This window comes from Vanellus vanellus (genome assembly GCF_965231255.1).
Source record: "Vanellus vanellus genome assembly, chromosome: 5".
Taxonomy (NCBI): Eukaryota; Metazoa; Chordata; class Aves; order Charadriiformes; family Charadriidae; genus Vanellus; species Vanellus vanellus.
The window spans coordinates 19,997,514-20,018,912 of NC_138910.1; the positions used below are offsets into that span (position 1 = coordinate 19,997,514).

At 35.4% G+C, this 21,399-nt stretch overlaps 1 protein-coding gene across 1 annotated transcript in view; it reads right to left on the reverse strand.

Annotated features, from left to right (window-relative positions):
• FAP (fibroblast activation protein alpha) overlaps nt 1-21,399 on the reverse strand; it is a 40,912-nt gene that overhangs the window by 3,598 nt on the left and 15,915 nt on the right. Inside the window, exons 12-23 of the mRNA XM_082483843.1 lie at nt 18,535-18,579; nt 16,716-16,820; nt 16,557-16,627; nt 15,892-15,945; nt 15,434-15,558; nt 14,154-14,201; nt 11,795-11,893; nt 11,014-11,083; nt 9,577-9,771; nt 7,064-7,118; nt 3,833-3,932; nt 730-794 (exon numbers count right to left, since the gene is read on the reverse strand). Of these exons, the coding sequence (XP_082339969.1) occupies nt 730-794; nt 3,833-3,932; nt 7,064-7,118; nt 9,577-9,771; nt 11,014-11,083; nt 11,795-11,893; nt 14,154-14,201; nt 15,434-15,558; nt 15,892-15,945; nt 16,557-16,627; nt 16,716-16,820; nt 18,535-18,579 (1,032 nt within the window). The remainder of the gene's footprint in view (nt 1-729; nt 795-3,832; nt 3,933-7,063; nt 7,119-9,576; nt 9,772-11,013; nt 11,084-11,794; nt 11,894-14,153; nt 14,202-15,433; nt 15,559-15,891; nt 15,946-16,556; nt 16,628-16,715; nt 16,821-18,534; nt 18,580-21,399) is intronic.

Consider the following 21,399-nt stretch of genomic DNA (forward strand, 5'->3'; position numbering starts at 1 on the left):
CATATATATTTAGTGCCTTTTCTAAGAGCCAGTTCATGAAAAGCACAGCACTTACCATGTCTCATTCCCTGAACACTATAATTCCTGGCTAGCCAAACAGCTCTACTAGGGCAGTTTGGTATCGAGCATTTCTGTTCTTTAAGTTGGGATGGAGAATAGGTACTGAGAACATGATCCAAGATCTTTACTAGGAGTCTTTCTACTAACTTTGGGCATTAATTCAGACCTCTCTATATCCAGAGCTAGTAGTCATGTTGCTAGAGAAAGCTATAGGCTTCCTATCAATGTGAAGAAACGAAGAAAGGCAACCTGTTCCAGGTAGGGAAAGCTGTTCTGACTGTTTAGTATGCTTATGATATTATTATCAGAGAGCTAAATTTGCATGAAGCAGTTTGCATACCACAGCTAACAGTACCAACCAATACATTATAAACATCAACATTTTAATCTCTCTCATGTGAGTTCTTTCCTAGGCTAATTGTGAGCAGTGACAGAACTGTCTGATTTGTCCAAATGAGAAAATAAGGATCCTTCAGTTTAGCATATTTAGGATTGATAAATAAAAACCCACAAGTAACTATGGAGATATGAATTTCACAGCAGTAGCTTAGCTGCTACAGGACTGCCACTATGAGAGCCGAAGGGTCATTTTCCTTCTTCACAGTTCTACTTGTCCATGGAAGTGTGATTCAAGTTTAAGGGAGATCAACACAGAAAGAGAATTCTCACCTTGTAGTGCTCAAGATTATCAGACTCTACAGGAAGACCCATAAACCGTTCTGTGTAGATAGATGCTGTGATATTAAAGAAGAAAAAAGCTATAGATAAAGAATGTACAGATATTTTTGTGCCTCCAGTGACACGTAGCAAATTAAATGTTGTTTATTTTAACTCTATCTGTTCTCCTTGGTTTCCTTATAATACACAAAATTTAAACACATTTAAAAATACAAACTACGAAAGTTAATGAATAAATGTCCTCCAAATCATCCTTGCAGAAATACTGGTTTGATACTCATCTGTGGAACCAACAGAGGTTTTGTGGCTAAAGGTAATGAACTCATTCTGTTTTATGCTATTGGGTTGAACTCTACAAGTCAGTTGAATGAGCCAATGAGCCAATAAAGGTACATGGTGGAAGGATGACACAGACTATTTTTGACCCTTTAAAAAGAGAAGCTGAGCAGAATTCCAACCTGGGATGTGTATGTGTATATACAGTAAATATGGATATATATGTTGTCCTTTTCCTATTGAATGCATATATGCAGCAATTAGGTGGAGCAGGAAATGATACAGGCTTGCACTGGAGAAGTGGTGCAATTGCTGTTCAGGTCTCTGTTCTCTTCCTTTTTCTAACTACAACAAAGACTGTTAACAGATTTGACAAAACACATGTGAATAACTGAACAGTATCTATCACCAAGAAATCAGTAGGAACAGCTATCTTTGAGCTGCCTGAGTATTTGTAATTTAACTAAGAGCTGTTAGGAAAATTTATGGAAAACTGACGCAGCAGCTGTCACTACCAGAACATTACTTTCTTTATGACCTTGCCTTGAAAGAGTAACTGACACATATTGAGCAGTCAAGCTGCAGTACTACAAGAATTTTATTTATTTAACAGAGTCAGGGCTTTCTGACAAAGAAGAGCTGGCATCTTTCCCTCCCATAAGAGGGATGATGGCCATTGTAATCAGTAAGGAATTGGCATTGTCTACCTTGTTGTCCAGTTTGGTACACTGCATTAGAATAATCTTGTTAAAAAGTAGAAATGAGAATCTTCCCAGGCAGGGAAAATGACTCAATATACTCATGTTCCCATGGTTTATTATGTATCCTTTACATCTTAGCGCTGAGTGCTAAAGATGTGTACTGTGTCTCCCAGATCAGCCAAGTAAGGCTCCTGAAGATGATTTGTAATAAACTAAGTACCAAAAAAATTAAGTAGCCTGTCTTTTATCGAAATCCTTTATCATTCAATGAAAACAGAAAATGTGCAATATCTGTTGTCAACACAGTGTCAAACAACCATATTGGGCTTAAGTTTTCAATAAAATAAGACTCTTTTTGAATGGCTGGCATTTCTACAGTATTCTGAGCCAAATTCTTCACTCTCTTCTACCAGTATAGCTACAACAAGTCCACAGAGGTCAGCAGAATTACATTATAATGACTAAGTGGAAGATTTGGCTTGTCAATTACTGAGGAAGAAAAATGAGATAAATTGTGAATTTTAATAAAAAAAAATCACAGATCTAATGCTTTTAACAATACATTGTCCCCGAATGCAATTTCCCTTGCCATCTTATAACTGTTCAGCTGTTATCAACTCTGACACAAAATGGAGGTGAGTGGGAGGATTTCAGAGAAAAGATTATAGTCCAGATTCTAATCTGTGCATCTAAAAGAGGGTGGGACAGAATTTAGAAGCTCTAGGGGCCAGTACATCCTCTGACATACTGATACTACTTAGAGACTCAAATATGTAGCATCCTGTAGTTTTGCCACTAACACAGTTCACCCTAATGTTAATACGATCTGTTTGCCAGAACTTATGACTCATGACTTCCTTCTGTTTCCTTCCTTCTTTCCTTCCTTAGTGGACATACATTTGTCTGTTTGGACTTTACAATGTGTTTTTAGCAAGATTCTTTAATGCCCTCCTGAAAATTCAGCTGAAGTAAAAGTTTCAATGGCACGGTTCTAATCTACTTTAACTTATAAACTTCATTCAATTTTCAATGCTTGGATAAATGTTTACAACTCTTCTTTTATAGGAGGACTTTTGCAAAAATAGTGCTTTATGCCTGCATTCTGGAAATAATTTTGTGATCGTGAGTGAAAATGTCTTAAAAAATCTTGATGCCAGTGAAAACATGAAGACTATGCTTCCTGTGTCATACAAATGTTTTCCCCTTTGTTTGCAAAACACCATAAATACAAGGAATGTCTGTGCTAGCAGTCAGGGAAGGAATCTTTCCCATTTAACCAAAAAATTTTCTCATAACCAAGACTTCTTAGCAAACGACCATATGCTAAGTAAATGTGTTCAAAGTGCTACATTTTGCTCACTGAAAACATGCATGCCATGATTCTTTTTTACACTAAGGTTCCTTTACATCATGCCAAAAGCTTAACAGGTCTGCAAGTAAGTATAAGTGTGTGTCTGCTTTATTCACACAGTAAGGCCCTAGGAGCATACTCCTGGAGTTGTTTCCTCTGAACAGTTCGGAGCCTAAGTCAATAAATAGAAATAAAAATAAGTCTTGCAATGCAACAACACAGGAGGTGTGGCTGAGAAACATCAAAAGGGAAAGATACTTAATTTTTTACAAAAATTATATCAGACACAACTGAGTCCCTCTCTTTTCCACTGCTTTTGGGAAATAACTTTGCAATCATATACTTTGCAGATACAGATTCCTGACAGAGATCATCTGCAGAATCTGAAGTGCACTGTGATTCCATTCCTGGCAGAAAAATAATTTCAGCTGTTTCTGAATTCAGTGATGCTGTTTCAACAGGATTTTTGGTGAGATCGCTCTTGAGCATAGGAGTTTATCAAGAGGGCTTTACACACTTACTGTTACAGATGTGCATATGGAATTATCTGGGCATACCTTCTTCTATGTGATGAAGTCTGTTTCAAACTGCCAGTTGCAGTCAGTTATTTTCAGCAAGGAAAACATTAAGCTTAAGAGTTTTATGTCTAGGTAATTGCAATGGCTTTAAGTTTCATATTGTCAGTCTCCTGCAATGATTTCATTTAGAAAATCATTAAATGCTACATCTTGCTTTCCAAGTCAGTATTTATAACAAGTTTCCATACCGTAATATTCCCAGCTGGAAACAGGAGCCACAGCCATTCCACATTTAAATACTCCACTGCCAGATCCAAGTGCCAAAGAAGTTACGTACCCACCATAGGACTAAGGAGAAATCACAGACGGTTTAAAATTATTAGTGAAGTATTGGTGTTTTTCTGAATCAAACTCATATAAATTAATTCCTGAGTAAATATTTTGCTTTGAATGCATGGAGGACAAAGCAACAAAAGCTTTTTTTTTTTTATTAATTTGTTTCAAATGGATCTGATGTGATTTCTTGTGAGACAGCTTAGACAATTTTATTGAATCACTTCTGTTTTGCTACTTCTTCAATGCTTATCATAGGATACTACTCTTATTACCACTTAGAATCATAGAAAAATTTAAATTGGTGGAGTCCTTCAAGGTAATCTAGTGCAACCTTTATCTCAAAAGAGATCTAACCAGATTTAAATGAGGTCGATCAGAGTCACATTACACAGCCTCCCTACTCATTCTGTTTCAACGCTGATCACTGTTGTTGTAAAAATTTTTTTCCTAACACCTAAACAAAACTTCCCTTGTGGCAACTTGTGTTCATTGCCTCTCATCCTTTCAGTATGCACCTCCAAGAAAAGTTATGTTTTTTCCCTCCCTTACCAAACTACCTAGCTTTTGCTAATGATTGACGTATTAAACCTACTCCAATATCAGTACCAACAGGCTCAGCTACTTGAGAACTTGAGGTTGGAGCAATTCCTCCCTACTGCCTCCCACTGTTCCTGCTGTTTCCTGGCCTGATTCCTCCTTCCAGCAAGGAAGAATAAATTCATAGCTGGAAGTTACGTAAAGTAGTAAGTAAGCCTGGATATCAGAATAGATCTGTGCAACTGTGTGGGGCTAGCTGCTGAAACAGGAAAATACTGTAAATAAAAAGCATTTGGTTTGGCTGTCCACAGGATGTGGAACTGGGGTTGGAAAATACTTGTATAAGGTCTTTAGGAAATAATGGGTTACTGTTTACTTTGGAATGGAGGGAGGGATAAAAATACGGGGTGGGTCATGAAGAATTCTGAAGATTATCAACCTCATCAGTAGCATATGAAAGACTAAGGGAAATAAGCAAAACTATTAAATATTTTTTGGTATAAAAGTAAGTTATTCACTCCCTGCTCTTGACAGTCCAGCTTGAAATGACAGTGAGTGATATGCTAATGGAAACAATAATTCATACAATTTTTCTAGCTCATTTGATTGGCTCATTTGATCTTTTAAAAAATCAGTCTACAAAGCTAAAAAGGATTAGGATCAGGCAGATAAATCTGTGCACTGTAACAAGCAGAGAGTGAGAGTTCAAAACCTAATTGCTTTAGTGGTTATTTAAAAGCTTTTGCCATCCAGAAGAGTTTGGTGAGTCCAAAAGTATGATGAGCTGCATAGTTCATGCATACCTGCCAAGCTGTAGGCTATAAATAAGGAGACACCCTTCAACTCCTTTCAAAGGTTATTGACCAGGGTATGGTATAATAAATAGAAAAAAATGGAAAAAAAGACTGACAGGTTTGGCAATAGTGCTGTTATTTGAATATTACATCTGCTACTGGGATACAATGCTTTAGATGTGTGAAATCTCTTAATCGGTTCTGGAAAAGCTCTGGTGAAATAAAATATGATGTGATTAAAAAAAAGAAAATATTTTCATGTGGCCTTAATTTACTTAATGTCACTTTAGAATTACTCACTTGTAAGTGTCTGTGTCACTTAATTTCGCCATATGGTACTCCATTTTATCCTGGTGTTATAGCAGTGTCTGACCAAAGTAATTTAAATATTAGTTGGTAGAAGCTTCATAGAAAGATTTTAGCAACCCTATTCTTGTGCTATCTAAGTTCACGCAAATTCTATAATTACAGTTGAACTGAATCTTATAAGATCCATCCTCTAGTGTGTTTCTGGGCAAGCCTCTTACAATGAAACTGGGCCAACAAAAACAAACAAACACACAAACAAAAGCAAAAAAAACCCCAAAACAAACAGTGACAGATCAGAAGAATTCTCCTGGCAAAGACAGGCAGTTAAAGAGAAGGAAATAAAAGGTCTTTCTGAATGATAATCAGAGAAAAATGAACATGTATAAAGAGAAAAATATTGTAAAATGTTAATGAGTGGCTAACATACCAGTTTATTTTGTAAACTTTTAAAGTTAGTGCTGCCTGTTACTGCTGGATATCTGATACAGATTTACTCAGAGGAGTAAGGGTGGCTAATATAGGTCTGGCCTCCAACCCTCTTTAGCATTCCTTACAGTACTGCCTCCAATCCATGAGACCCTCAGGTGTTGCTTATCAGCTTGTTTTCCTGCATAGTATAATTCTGTTATGCTGAAGCTGCTGCAGTGGAAGGATTTGTGCTGCCACTGAAGTTGTCTTCAGCTCTCCCATAACACCACTAATAGGTCTGCATCTCATTTCCATGAATAATCCTACTTTGAAGCTGACCGCACAGGAAAAAGAACCCTAAGTATTCCAATAATTTATTTTACTCATTTTAGTAAAATTTGTACTTGAGGTATGCTAGTCTATTTCTCAGTGCCTAAGAGTAGTGGAATCTCGCCATTTAATAATAAAGACTTGCAATATATCTGGCTATAAAAGGTTCTGGAGTGTTACAAAGCAAAGTATATAAAAAAAATCAAAGATGAAAAGCAGACTGGCTAATTATTTGGAATGACTCCTATACTGTCCGATTTTTCTACTTCTTGGTGAAGCTGTCAATGTTGTATACCCCTCAGATCCACATTCACCCCTACTGACCATTTCAAAGCCAGCCAAGTATACAGTGATTCAGAATGATAGAAGGGTCACATTTTCTGATGACAGACATTCACAGGACTTTTCTCATTATTTTAATCTCAGATCAGAAAGGACAATGTTTGAATTTTGACACTATGCCAGTAATTACCTAAGTTAAAAGTAAAGCCAATTAAACCATCTCAGTTTTGCTTAACTTCAAGTCCAAACACTGTATTAGACACAAGTTTTTCAAAATTCCCTCTTGAGCTGCCAAAGATCCCTTTTCGAGGGCTTGCACTGTTGCAATTGCATGTATATGGGCATCAACAGGAACTATCCCCTTTGGCATCAACACTGGTAAAAGAAACTCTATAGAGATTTAGGACAGAATAAGGAAGAATTTTAAAAAAAATTATACGGCAGGATTATTTAAAGATAGATACAAAAACCCCTACCACTTACCCAGCCCCATATTGCTATTCGTTTCTCATCAATAAAACCCATTTCTATAAATTTCCTGTGGAAAAGAAAATCACAGAAATAAAGGCATTATTACAAAAGATTGCTAATACTACAACAAATTAGCAAAAAATTTTTCTTTTACTTTTTTCCCATATCCCACCAATTTGAGCAAATTGACAATCAGCATAGCATGTCTGATTTCTACAAATCATCAACTATTCAATTAATACATATTTCAGAGGAAAAGGAAGAATTTTTCTTGAATTAATAAAAAATGCTGAAATTAATACTTTCTTCACAATAATTTATGTTATCGTGTATGAGGACTCTGTCCAACTGGCTTCTTGGCAAAAAACTTCTTTTTTCTTATACTTATAAACCACCTGGATATTTAGTCCAGACTGGATTAAACATCACACATTATACTGATGTTGTAAATATGCATATATATATGTGCGTATGCCTATGTACAGACATACACTCACACACATGCAGAGAAAACAGTTCAAAAATGTGTACTACTAATAACCACATTTATTTTCCCATAGCTCTACCTTCCCACAGGCTATTGTCGTTTTCATTGTCTTAATGCCCAAAAGTGCTGGATTACCATTAACATTTGGACCTTATCCTGCAAGATGCTCAACATACTCATCTTACAAATTGATACTCTGATGTCTCAAGAGGTACACCATCAACCTGTGAGATTAAGGATTCCCTGGAGCAATAAGGTTTCTTTTTTATGTGCCTGAAAAGCAGAGAGCGCATACTGCTACTATAATAAAAGATAATAACAAGGAAAACATCTTCTAATGCTCCAAGTAGGTAATGAGCTTGCAATGGATGAAAAGTGCACCTTGCTCATGCACTCAGTAGTCAAACAGGTCAAAGAGAATCATAAATATTAGGTCTCCTACAAAAATCCTGCATCAGAGTCTGAAGACTGTATTTCCAGAGCTGTATGAGCAACAGCAAAAGAAAGGGGATAAAGCAAATTACCACAAAGGTTTGAGAGTGACAGATACAACAAAATAGGTTCAGATACATCCCAGGATGCATATTAGCCTTATTTTACTAGGACAAGCACGAGTGACTGACAACAGCCAAAATGCGGGATACTATCTGGGTGGGACAAAGTTAGAAAAGCCAAAAAATGATTCAGCTTTGTTATATTGCTGCCTTAATCCCTGGGGTTCCTCCTACAGTAAAAAGCCCTCCAAGAACTTCCCACTAGAGTATAGGAGCCTCTCTAAAAATCATGCATCTTAAATCATGTGTTAGATCAGGAAGATGGAATGCAATAATACATTTAACTGAATAAAAATTTAGTCTAGGTGCTGACAGAAAGCTGGGAAGTGCGAAGTCTGAGGTCATTTCTTCACAGCTTGTCTCAGCAGATTTTGCAACTGCAGAATCCGTTTAGGTTCCCTCTGTCTCTGACATTTTATGTCTGAGTGACGATTCAGAGTAATAAAAAACCATTCTCTTGTGATATTTTAAAGTATGCCATTGCTGCTAAAAGTGTCAAGATAGAAAATCAAATAATAGATTAATAGAAAAACCTGACATGATATACAGCTATTCTGTCTCATTTATCACTGAAAAGAATAATGATGGATATAAATCATTGAGGAGCAAATGAATTATCACAAAGAAGAAATAAGGAACAGATACCTTCCTCACACACATTTGTAAACACAAGGCAGGGTTCTCAAGCAAGTAGAGAAAGCTGTGGAAACCTGGACTGCTACATCTAATTTCTGTCTAAGCTACTCAGAGTCAGTTCTATTACTGGGGGAAAGGGAGTATTTACTATTGCACCTGTAAATCTATCCATGCTCTGACGGACCAAATTCCAGACCAAAGGCTAGAATAAATTCCTTATTCCTGCCTTGCACTCATCTCTGTGTGGTTCAAATTAACACTTCTTTAAATGCTCACTTTAGCAGTCTACTGCATCTGTAAGCTTAACAGGCAGCCTTTCTTTACCAAAGCTCAGCTTCCTCTCCCTCCCAAAACCTCTGCTTAGGGAATTCTTTTCCCTTGGAACACTTTCAAAGTGTTTTGATGCAAAGGAGCATCGAAAGCTGTTGGGGAACAACTACCAGAGGACCTCAGACACCTTCTGTTGTTCATAACTACCCTAAAATAGTACGGAAGGCAAGTTTATGACTAACCAACCTCTAGAAGGCTTGTCAGGATTCAGTTTTGCTGCAAACGTCACATTTTACCTTTAGCCAATCACTAGGTACGTCACTATAGATCTTTGGCTAATCGCTACAGTCATGAAGGTAAGGTTTCCCCTTAGTAGTATATGGACTTAATACACCACACAAAACCTCACTGACATCAAACACCTCAGTAATATTTTATTTCTAGAAGTCTTTTCATCTTATTCCATTGAGGCCTCAGCTCTCTAGAAGAAAGGCTGAGAAGTATATTTAAGATTTGTTTCACATTACCTCTTGTTGGTATGTAAATACAACAGTTATATGGGGAGATAGTCTACTTACTTCACTGCTGAGATTTGGTCCTCAACTTCAAAGACTCCTAGTTTTCGATATACTGCATGCAAAATCTTGTCACCTTGGTAAGCTGTCCCTCTGCCATCCACTAGAGCAACAATAATTTCCTCTTTGCTTGCAAGATAGGTTATCCAGCTAATGCTAAATGTTTCCTTTACATTCTGACTGCAAGGTCCTCCGTACCTGAGGATGAAAGTTCACACATTTTCAACTCATATTTATAAATTTATAAATGATTACTGGATACTGGACTATAGCTATAGGTACTTCTTACATTTCCTCCACAAGTATTTTGTTATATGGCTGTGGTTCAGGGAGCTCAGTAGACAAACAGTTCAACTACCATTTTCATATATTTGTGAGATTTTGCTATCTAAAATCCATTTTAATCCTTTAGATCTTATGCCTACGGCAAATCATTAGTTTTAGCTCAGAATAAGTGATGCAGTATCAGGTACTTGTCCTAAGGGGAATCTTGGAAGAGTCATGCCTCAAAGACTCAAGTCTTTCCTCTCTCCATATTCCTTTGGTGAAAAGGCCCTTTTTGGTGCTTTCCTGCATTTGATCTCAACATGCAGTCAGCAATGACAAAGAAAACAGGAGAAAAAAAGTACAGCTCCTTACACTTTCTGGCTATTCCCAGACCTTCTTTGTTTCAGTAGGGAGTATCATGTGCTTTTGGAGCTGTGGGCAGAACACACCCCACACAGCTGAGCAATACAGAGAGGCAGTCCTCATGAGAATGGCCTAATCCAAATTACACATTTGACCTCAAGGACATGACTGACTTAATCTTCTACTCTAAACTTCATTCAAACATTCTTAGCATTCTTGGACCTTTGGATCATCACTGGTTAAGAAAAAATGGTGTAAGGTTTATTACAACCACTCAGCTGTCCTTTCTGCCTCTGATTTTTTTTTTGTACCACTACAATTTTTGTTGCCTTTACTGCCTGCAATAAATTAAACTCATGTCGAATGCTCTTTAGAAGGAACATTTGATCAAAGAAGCCAGTCCACATGGTTTAGGGGTGTTTGTTTTTTTTTCTTAAAAAATGAAGCAGGCTCTTGTATTTTTCGTATTAGCAAAGCTGATATCAATAATTTCAGACTGCCTTACAATAAACAGAAGCAGCAACAGAGCCAAGAACTCCAAGCAATAACCTGCATGTTTTTATCCTTTTTCTTTCTCTGAGGAACTAATCCTTCCATGCTAAAATTAACATTAAAAAACTCATTGATTTCCATTGGGTTGAATTTCTATTCCAGAAATATATTAAAAAACCCACCACAACAAACAAATCAGAACTAAGTCATTTTGCTTTTGCTTCATAAAATGTTGCAAATGTCCTAGGTTATGTTAAATTATAAGAAGTACGTTTTCCAACAAAACAACAATGTTCAAAGAAAGGAAGTGTTACATACACCTGAATAAGCAGAGGGTACTTCCTGGATCTATCAAACTGAGGGGGTAGAAGCATTTTGTACCACAAAGCTAGAAAAGACATATTAAAATTATATTGTTAATGGTTAAAATGATTCCTCCAAGCATAATCCAGAGTTTGGTGTAACAGTATATGAAAATGAATCAGCACAAACTAGACAATGCATGAACTGTGAATCACAGAACTGGTGCTAGTAACTGTTTATATCGACCTGTTGAAGAACAACTTTGAAGAAATAAAGTGCTAACTTTTATTTTAGCTATGCATAAAATTATTATTTCACATAACTCTAGGTTCTCAGTTTTCCAGGTGTCTAGAAAAACACAACTAGGAATATAAGTTTTGGAAACTTTACACTGATTCATTACCATGGAATATTGCTTGTAAAGTCACTAGTGAAAACAACAGTGTATGCAAGCCAATATAATGTGTAATGCATGAACAGCAGTTTAAGTTTCATGTTTTATTACCACCGTACTATAATGTTTTTACATATTTAAACACTTTACCAATAGTATTAAAGAATTTTGTAAAAAATGATTGTGAAGCAGGGATATATTTTAACTCCTATTTTACTGAGATATACCCTGAGGCACAGACAAATTGGTTGTTGTCAAACAGGGCAGAACCAGGGCTCTTCTTCCCAACCAGACAGGCTAACAAGTTTGTTCTACAGAAAGATGATACTTACTATAACAAAATAAAGGCAAAATATTAAAATGGTAGGAATAAAATGTACAATAAAGATGTGTAATTCTTACTTATACCATCCACTTCAAGTTTATTAATTTCTTCTTTTGGCAGTTTGATCTCTTGCAAAGCAGATTGCAATTCCCAATTGTCTTCCAATACTCTAAGCTCTAAGTAAAAGAAATGCCTGAATTATTAACTAATTTATTGTTGATTCCTCTTCATTAATTGAGATTCCTTTATTTTGTGTTATTAGAACAGAAAGGAAATCTGTGAAATTTTACAAGCAGAGTCATGAAATCAACTCAGACACTTCTAATTTGACTCGATCACATAGTTAAATAAAAACAAGGCACTGGTGTTATAAAGCACAAATATTCATTAGATTTTTATAGGATGTAAATTTTGCAATGCAAATCGTTTCACACATTGCCTCTGAGTGTTAAAGTCCTAGATGTTATGAAGAAACTCCTTTCTCCTGCAGAGCCCTCATCCCCGTTTTGTAAAACGGCAGGAGTTGGAAATGCAAAATTCATCCTATCATGCAAAACACAGTCCGATATCTCCTCTCTTGCTTACCACAGTAACATCAGTTTAACCTGTGAGACCCTTGCGCAGTGTGGTTAAGCACACAGATGTCTGGGAATATTTTGTTTCTGGGCTAATGCAGGAAATTCAGTTTCTGAAGGGGTTGTGGCAAACTCTTGCTTAACCACTGTACCGTATCTTCCTACACAATGATACTAGACTTACCATATAACTGTCCTTAGTAATATGTTACTGCGCACATAGTGAACCTCTTTTGTTTTTTTTTTTAATCTAAAATGTATTTAAAATGTTTGTTTTACTTGCTTTAGACCCAATTTACAGTTATATCATTTAAAAATTACTATTTAAAATTTAATTAATTTCCAGCATAAACTGCAGAACTATATATTATGAATCCACTGGGTATTATCTGTTTATTTATGTGTTTTCCCATGAGTAGTGATGGATGAATAATATTGTACATAATGGAAATCTGTGACTTTTAGCTTCACTTCCAAAACGAAAGGACCTTTTAAGACTGCAGGAGACTTTTCTTTGTTAGTTTATTTTTTTTTTATTAAATGTCAACCACTTCTTGTTTCTGGAAATGATCAAAAAAATATAAGATGTACTTCTCTCAGTACGTCTTGAGCTAGACAGTGCTCAGGACATGCCAGAAATATAACACTGGAATTTGTTCTTTCAAAGTAGTCTTGATTAGTTTTGCAGACTCAAGGGGTTTTTTATGGCCGAAAGATCATCCAGGCTTTGGATACTCACCCAAACTCAGCTGAACCCTTTCCACACTTCCCCTCAAAACTCCTGAAACTTGCACGTTACCACAAATGAATTGTAGGCATGCCAGAAGGAGCTTCCAAACTGGTTAGTTTAATTGCATGCCTCCTACTAAAATTAATGGGTGATCTATTTTCAAAATGCTGCCAACTGCAGTGAAAATGGATCTACTAAAAATAGTTTTGCACTATAGAAGAGATTATGAAAGCAAGGGACTTAAGGAAAATTAATCCAAAAAAAGTAATGAAAAAGTCAAAGAAAAGCTTGAATTTGTTTTTATTCCTGAAGAATAATAGCACAGCAGAGTAAGACATCATGAAACCAGTGGTGAAGATCCATTAAATTAAACTGTTCCCTCCTGCAGAGAAATATTTTTGGAGAAAAACAAGGGACACAGAGAGAAACCTCTCCTCAGAGTAATTAGTATTTTCATGACTAGTGAATTCCTGCGTGGCCTGGTTCCAAACAGAGCTCACTAACAGGCTACTTAAAGAATGAGAGCTGTGGATGGTTCTTGCTGGAGTTCCCATTTTGTATCAGCAAGTACACCTTGTCTGAAGCAGTTATTTGAACTGACCATCTGAAAGAGCTTCTGCTCTTCCCTGACATACTGATGGCTGAAAAGCAAGTCACTGATCCAAATTCTAATTAGCACAGTACAACATCTCAAACAGCAAACTCTAAATAGTACACTGTTGCCTTTTGTATAGGGTTGGGTTGCTTCATGAAAAAACTTAGAAAGTCTTGTGGTCATCCAAATGTGAAAAGGAATAATTTGGAAATCACAATAACATTTTCTACAAAGTTTTAGCCAATATTTGGTAGACAAAGAGTTGCCGATGTTCATTGCATCTATAGTGTGTAAACAGGAAAAACATCAGGATGCTATAAAAGTACTGAACTCAGGGATGAAAATAAAGGAATCAGTGTGTTCACTGATATTTGGATTTTACTAATTAACAAATCTAGAAAGACATTAGATATTTTAATAACAAACAAGATGAAAGTCTTCTTGATCACAGTCCTAAATACTGTATTAGGGGACCTGCATAGTGAAGATCAATGAAAAAAGCAATTGCTCAGAAATAGGCAGGATGTTTGCAGTACCTCTATCACCATGGTTCTCAAAAAGAGTAGAAATGGGAATCCCAGGACCTGTCATAAGAATGGTAAGAAGACAGTTTATAGTTTGAAGCTGGAATTTTGTGATGAAGCGTGTGTTACATTAACATTGGTAACTGACAGTGTTAAAGAGCTCAAAGTTGATACACAAATCTGAATCTTCTCTGCTGCACAACCCACTAGTACCTGCTGCCTGAAATACATAAGGTACTGTGTACCTTAGACTTGTATACATACAGGCATTGCTTAGCATTGCTTAGCAAACATAATAGAAGTAACTTTGCTTCTACTAACAAACTCTTCCTCCCTAGAGATGAAGTGACATCTAGTTAATACCTGAGAGGTGATTACATAAGGCGAATGCAGAATTAACAATGTGAAACATTCTTCTGAGAACATGTCACATCATATTTGTGAAGGTGAGTGGCTTTCATATGGTGATGACCTTACTGACTATTTTGTGCAAGAATGATTGAAAGGTGTTATTATTTGCTACATTTGCTTCTCTGCTCAACGGAAGTTGTAAGGAACTCTTCAGCTGATCAGTCAGTGCAGAATCAGAGGAACAGTAAACTTATATAAAATGCGCAAAAGAAAAACCTTGGGTATTTTTCTTTCCTTTTCTTAGATTGTGACTTCACTGTTCTTTGATTACACCAATGGATGAAACCTCAGATCAGTGAAATCACCAAACTTATTTCAACAGAGCCAAGACTTGATTTAATACTTCTGTGTTACAAGTGGTTTCAATGATCATTCGTTTTGATGAATCTAATTTTTCTTAGTCATTAAAAATGTTCTCAGGTAGTAAATACCCAACATTTTGTGGCTAACATAGGTTTAGTAATTTCAATTGGGAAACATATTGTAGTAGTTTCTCATAGCTAACTTGGATCACATGAATAGGAACTCAGTGTGAGTTTCTAAATCCTGTGCTTGCTGCTGCAAGAAAAAGCATGACTTTGACAAGCCAGACTAGAATCTGTTTTGTGGCATGAAGAACTTTCACAAATTTGGTTTGAATTCTAAAAATCCCAAGATTTTTGTTGAAAAAGTAAAAAAATATAATTAAAAATATTTGTATTTTGTGAAACATCTTCCCAAGGTTTTTGGAGATGGAAAAGTTTCTTTCTGGAAATCTCTCCTGGTTATTGTGAAATTTCTATGATTCATCTAGCTATCATTTGGGATAGTCAGTATTATTTATGCCTCTGATAAATTTCAAAGAACAAAAGATTATATGTTTGCTCCCATGCTATACATACCATAACAGATCAAGGCATAATACTTGGAACGCTCACTGAACCTTGCTGTATAATATTGGCATCTCTCTTTCCTTAAATTGCAAGTAATGCATTGTTTTCTGATAGGTTTACTTCCAATACTGATTCTAGGAGAAAAATAAAATAAAGCAATATTTAGTTTGCTACAACTAACTTCACGTGTGTCTGTTTCACATTCTAGAACATAGGCACTGTACTTTCAGAAGAGTTGAATTTAAGAATAAATGTTTTCCCTTTTTATCAATTTTTTTCCCAAGAGTATATTTGAACTTTAACTGCTATTTCTCCTCAATTCTCAGATATAATCTGAGGTCATGATTTAGTTAAAATAGCTTGTGAAACTACACTTCAAACATCTTGAAACTAAATTATTTTATTGACAAATCCAGACCTATCTTCTGTCAACCTAGTATCATTAAGATAATGTTGATAACACTTACTTGTAAATATTCCTTCTTCCTGGATAGCCTTCAAATTCATTGCTTGAATAGAAACTGTAAATTCATTTATATGTTAATAAATAATCCATAAAGTGACGACCTATGAACCAGCATCAAGATGAAAAGCCGTCTTGGAAGTTAACTTAGACTTTTTGAGATTTCTGCATGTGATGGAAGAGTAAGTTAAGCTTATATACCTTTCATCTTAATAAATCTTTGCTCAAACTCTGATTAGATGACAAACAAACCATATAAATAGGAGTTCTATCTTAATTCTCATGAGCTAATCACTCCAATTATGTGAGATGTATCTATCTGTATAGTAACCTGAATATGAGGCCATAAAAAGAGAGATGATTGAAGTAATTGCAAATTATATGAGGGTTAACCACATGCTTAAATTTAAGTATTTCTAAATAACTCTCTCTAAGATGGGTGATTGAAAATAAATAAAAAAATGAGGGCAATTTGCAAAGAATCTCCCATAAGCAAACCGAGTTTACAAACCTCTGCCGTGCCTTTGCATACAAATTTGTCGTGGACGCATTCAGATACAAACCATATTATACCTAGTTATAACTTGATGAGTTAACAAATGTTGTTCCAATGATTAAGTGCTGCTTTTACTGACAACACTCACAACCTGTTTTCTTCATGATACTTACATTGCATCATCTGTTACTCTGAAAATGTATATTGCCTCCCATTCTCCACTTGTAATTTGGATTGCATTCTCCTGTGAAACAAGACATATAAGTTACTAAATATTGCAGAATTATTTCAGGAACTTACAGTATATCATTGTAGAATACTGCTTGACTTACCACAGAGCCATTGATGTAATGAATATGCTTATAACCATTTTTGTCACTAAAAATTTTGTAGTATGAACTGCTGTCTGATGTAAAATATGGTGTAGAAACAAAGAACTGTGGAAGAAACAATGGAAGAAAAATGGTAGATGAGACATAAGTAAGAGCATCCAAGCTGTTTAGCAGATTATAGTACACATACTAAAAGTAACAAGACTATTTAATCAATGTAGATGGGACAAAGTACTTTGTACAAGTGTTTACCTGTGATATTCAATCTCCCAGTCAGTAGACATTACAATCTGTTACCTGTCACGTCAGATTTCTTAAGCTGATAATATGGATACCTCAAGTACCCCACAAATGCAAGCTCTCTACTTGTAAGTGGAATAGTATGTTTGTATATTCTGAATGACCTTCCTTTAGTTATTTAAAAATAGGTAGAGTTGATTTTTAAAAAATAAGTTCCTGAGTAAAGCTAATGTACATGAATGTTGCCAGACTGAAAATCCTGTGGGCCACAGAGTTTGGCTGATTCACTGAGCAAATACAGCACTAAGTAAATGGATATCTGAAGTGTCCCATACTATTCCACTAATGTTAAAGAACAGATTATCCCAGATCAGACCATTCAACTTTTGCTTCCTTTCAAACCATGACCTCTTTACTAAAATTGTCAGTCAAGGATGAGTTACTGCAGCTGTTTCATTTTCAAAACACGAACACAGAAGAATGACCTGAAAGCACTTCAAACATAGCACCAAACATTCCTGAGTGACTATGACTTTTGAATAATACTAACCCAAGCTTGACTAGAACCTGTGACCACAAGCTAAGTTGTTCTGGAGCCTGCTTCTAATATTTCTAATGCCTGAAATCCTATAAAGGCTAAACTAGGGATTTATGCATGTGTGCAATTTCTTTAGTTCTAATAAAAACCCGTCATCACAACCTCAAGAGAAGCGAGGAAAAAAAGAAGGGGCCAAGTAAGATAACTAAACCCTGTAAATGTATAATCTTCACTTCAAATAAAAATGCATCTCTTAAGGACAGTGTACTGAAAATCAAAAGTCTCATTTAAGTCCACTGCAGGATATTCAGGCACAGTGTGAGGTTCCCCTTATAAAATTCTGGTAACTTCACCTGCCTGAGGAGTAAACATAAGCAATATTACATACTCACTGGTAGAATATATGATTGTAAACACTGATATCATGCTCTTACAATTTCCTTGCAGGTTTGTTTTTACTGTGAGTTCCCAAAGATAGGTGTTATGTCTCTTCCAAGATAAAGTTACTGGGTAGAAAAAACTTCTTTTGCTTAGGGACAACTGCAAAGAAGTATCAACTACCCTTGTAAGTGGGGTGTCCTACCTTGAAGGTTCCTCCCTAGCAGATGTGCAGCACTTGGCACTAAAACTGTGTTCTGAATGGACAGGTTTTATTCTTAAAATGCTACTACTGATCTTATCTCTTGCCCTGGTGACGTCAGAGGAATTTTACATCTATTCTTTGACTCCAGTGTGCTTCTAAGAATTACATTGCAATATGAATCTACCTCTTCATGACTTCCCTCCCTTCTGTGTATTGTCTAATCAGTTGGTCTAATATTTGCAAAAGGAGACAGAAAAAGGGTTTTTAAACTGAGAAAGCAGGTAGGCAGGTACTATGCCTAACACAGCAATGAAAGTCTCAACCCGACAGTGCAACAGGTTTAAACAGTAGTGTTGTATGACTCAGAATGGTGCTTCATGTCTCAAAACACTGCTGTGACGGTGCAGAAAGCTGTAGCTTTTCATTAAATCAGCACAGAGTACAAGAAGAAAACTTACTCCGCCTGCCCATCCTGTTTGACTCTCTTCTATGTGCTGTTGATTCTGAAAAACAAAATCAAATGCACACTCCTTAAGAAGTTCAAGAATGAGTTTATGGAGATTCAAAATCCTCAAATAAAAAATCTGTAGCTGCCTATAAAAGAGAATTTTAGAATACTTGCTATGAAGGTTCAGAGACTTGAAGGTTGTCAGAGGTAAATAATATTACGGTATTAATACCATTATGTTAGTTAAAATATTATTTTTTAACAACCGTCATCAGACCTAAATAAAATCTAAAGTAATTGTTTTAACAATTTAATGTTAGACTTTCACATTGAAGAGTAATATCTTGCTTGTTGGATGGAGCAAGTGAGTTAATATTCAACAATTCTGCATTCAGTAAACGTATTTCTTTTTTTATCTTGCAAACTTTTCTTTATACTGCTCATTTAATACAGTATTTCTTTACAGTCTGAAATAAATGCAACAAATTTGCTTTCTAAAGAATATGGTTTGTATCGTTATCCTCCATGTAATCTCATCAGCATTCAGAATCGTGCTTTCTCCCTTTCAACTGAGTCCCTGCAAAGTGACTTATTTGAGCAAAAGTTGCAGGTACTTGCCTCTTAGAAGATTGTTTAGTACTTTGCAAGGGTTCCACTGAGCTATTAACTCAGAAGATAGATTTTATTTCTTTTAAGATAAGAAAAATGGGATGTATTGCTTTGTATCTGCAACATAAATTTATTTTCCTTTCTTTAAATTAAGGCTCAGATCTTGATGACATAGTATATTAAGGATATATTTAACTTCTCTCATATGAGTAGTCCCATTGACTTCTATGGGATTTTTCTGTGTATTAAAGTACTTCCAGAATTTAATTAGAGACCTGGCATCTTTATAGGAAATCCCCATTTCACAAACACATGCCTAGCTTTTACTTGCATGAATAGTTCCACTGAAGTCATACTGGTTTCTATGGTCTATTCACATGAGCAAGACTTGAACACACGAACATTTCTGATGAATCAACACTTTAGGAACAACTCGTAGATTATATTTTGTTATTATTTTCAAGTACGTAAAGCCTAGCACATTTATTGTACATTAGAGTCTCTATTTAATCTGAAATCAACAAGAGACCTATTTTTGCCAATGGAAATGTACGGAGATATACTTTCTAACGGCAAATAGAGCTAATGCAGCACTCCCATCTGTTCACACTCCTTCAATTGGCCATTTGTGCAAACTTTAATGTGATAAAAGCATTGTATCACTGTATAAATATAGAATTATAGAAACGTCAGTAGTGACTCCATAAATAAGGTTTCATGGAGAAATGCAATTAAACAAGGATCATGAACACAGTCCTGCAAGATGTTTATTGTTCTGGTCTGGTTCCAGCAAAGCAATTAAGCACATGCTTAATTTTAAACACATAATAGACCTACTGAAATAAATGAAACTGCTTACATGCTTAAAGTTAAGCTTGTGTTAAAGTACTCACGTGGATTGTGGCAGAATACTAGAACTCTTCTTTTTTTTTTTTTACATTAAAATAATTAGTTATTAAAATGCAGGTTACTTCAAGGTGAGACAGAGATTCAGTGTTAATGTATTTATAAAGTGGAACAATTACTTAGGAACCACATCAAATGCTGCAGTAAATATGTATTTTGTCCAAATAAATTAAGATATTTCTCTGTGGAAAAGTACTCCAATGACAATGTTTTTGAAAGAACAGGACCTTAACTTCCTTTTAAATTTGCAACAATTGTCATAGCATAGAGGAATAAGAATTATTTTCAGCTTGGAAAGGCTGTGTCAATGAACTCTGAATTTACTATTTATCAGTTATAGACTTTTATGTATTCTTGCCTTTTATTTCCCCTTGGTTCAAGGTTTCAGCCTAATGATAGTTTTCATAGGTGTTCTATACTGTAAACTCTAAAAATGAGACATGCAAACAGCATCAATAGTAAAAGACAATAAATGAGACTTCTGTACTGGAGTTACTGAAATTCAGAGCTATCCTTTCCTTCAGGATCTATATGAATTTAAGTGTCTATAGTCTTCAAGTTTTACAAGGTCTTTCAAAGAAATATTTTTCCAGAAAGGCTTCTGTAAATAAGATCTTTAACTATCTACATATAGGTATAGATAGCTAGGACATCTAAGCTATCCTTCTGCTTAACAGAGCATGGTTTTCCCTCCAAACTGTCTTAATGATAGAATGACATATTTAAACAAAATGTAGAGCTACTGTTGCAATTAGACTGAAGTTTTCTTTTCAGATTGAAAAAGAGATTGTGTTTCTGAAAACTTGGCTGCTTTCTCCAACTGTGATTTGATAAAACAGAAGAATTTTTCCCTCCTGAAAACCCGCCTTGCTTTTAATCTGTATGTTCTATCAACTAATTTAACATTAATCATAAGGGACATGATACAGTCAGACTTAGTATGAAATTTCAATGTAGTATAATAAGATTTTCTTTAAAAAACAATAAAGATCCTATATGGTTCTGCTTTTGAAGATGAGGAAGCAAGAAGGAACTAAACAACAGTATTGAAAGCTGCTCAGTAGCATTCTTCTTATTTTTGTTGCTTCGATTGTTATTTAAGCCTCACTAAAAAATATTTTGTTCATTTTATTTCTTCTTGTTGCAATTTCATTTTTTTTCATCCCTCCCCCAGCAATTAAAGTATTGAAAAAGGTATCAGTAGTAGCTAAAAGATGAATATGATCAAACACTGGAAAATACAGGCACACAATTATTTTCTAAAAGAATTCAGGGCAAGATTAAATATATTTCAGCAATTAAGTCAGAGCAACCTGTGCATAACCAGTAAGTGCTAAAATAGGTATGCAGATTGGATTAG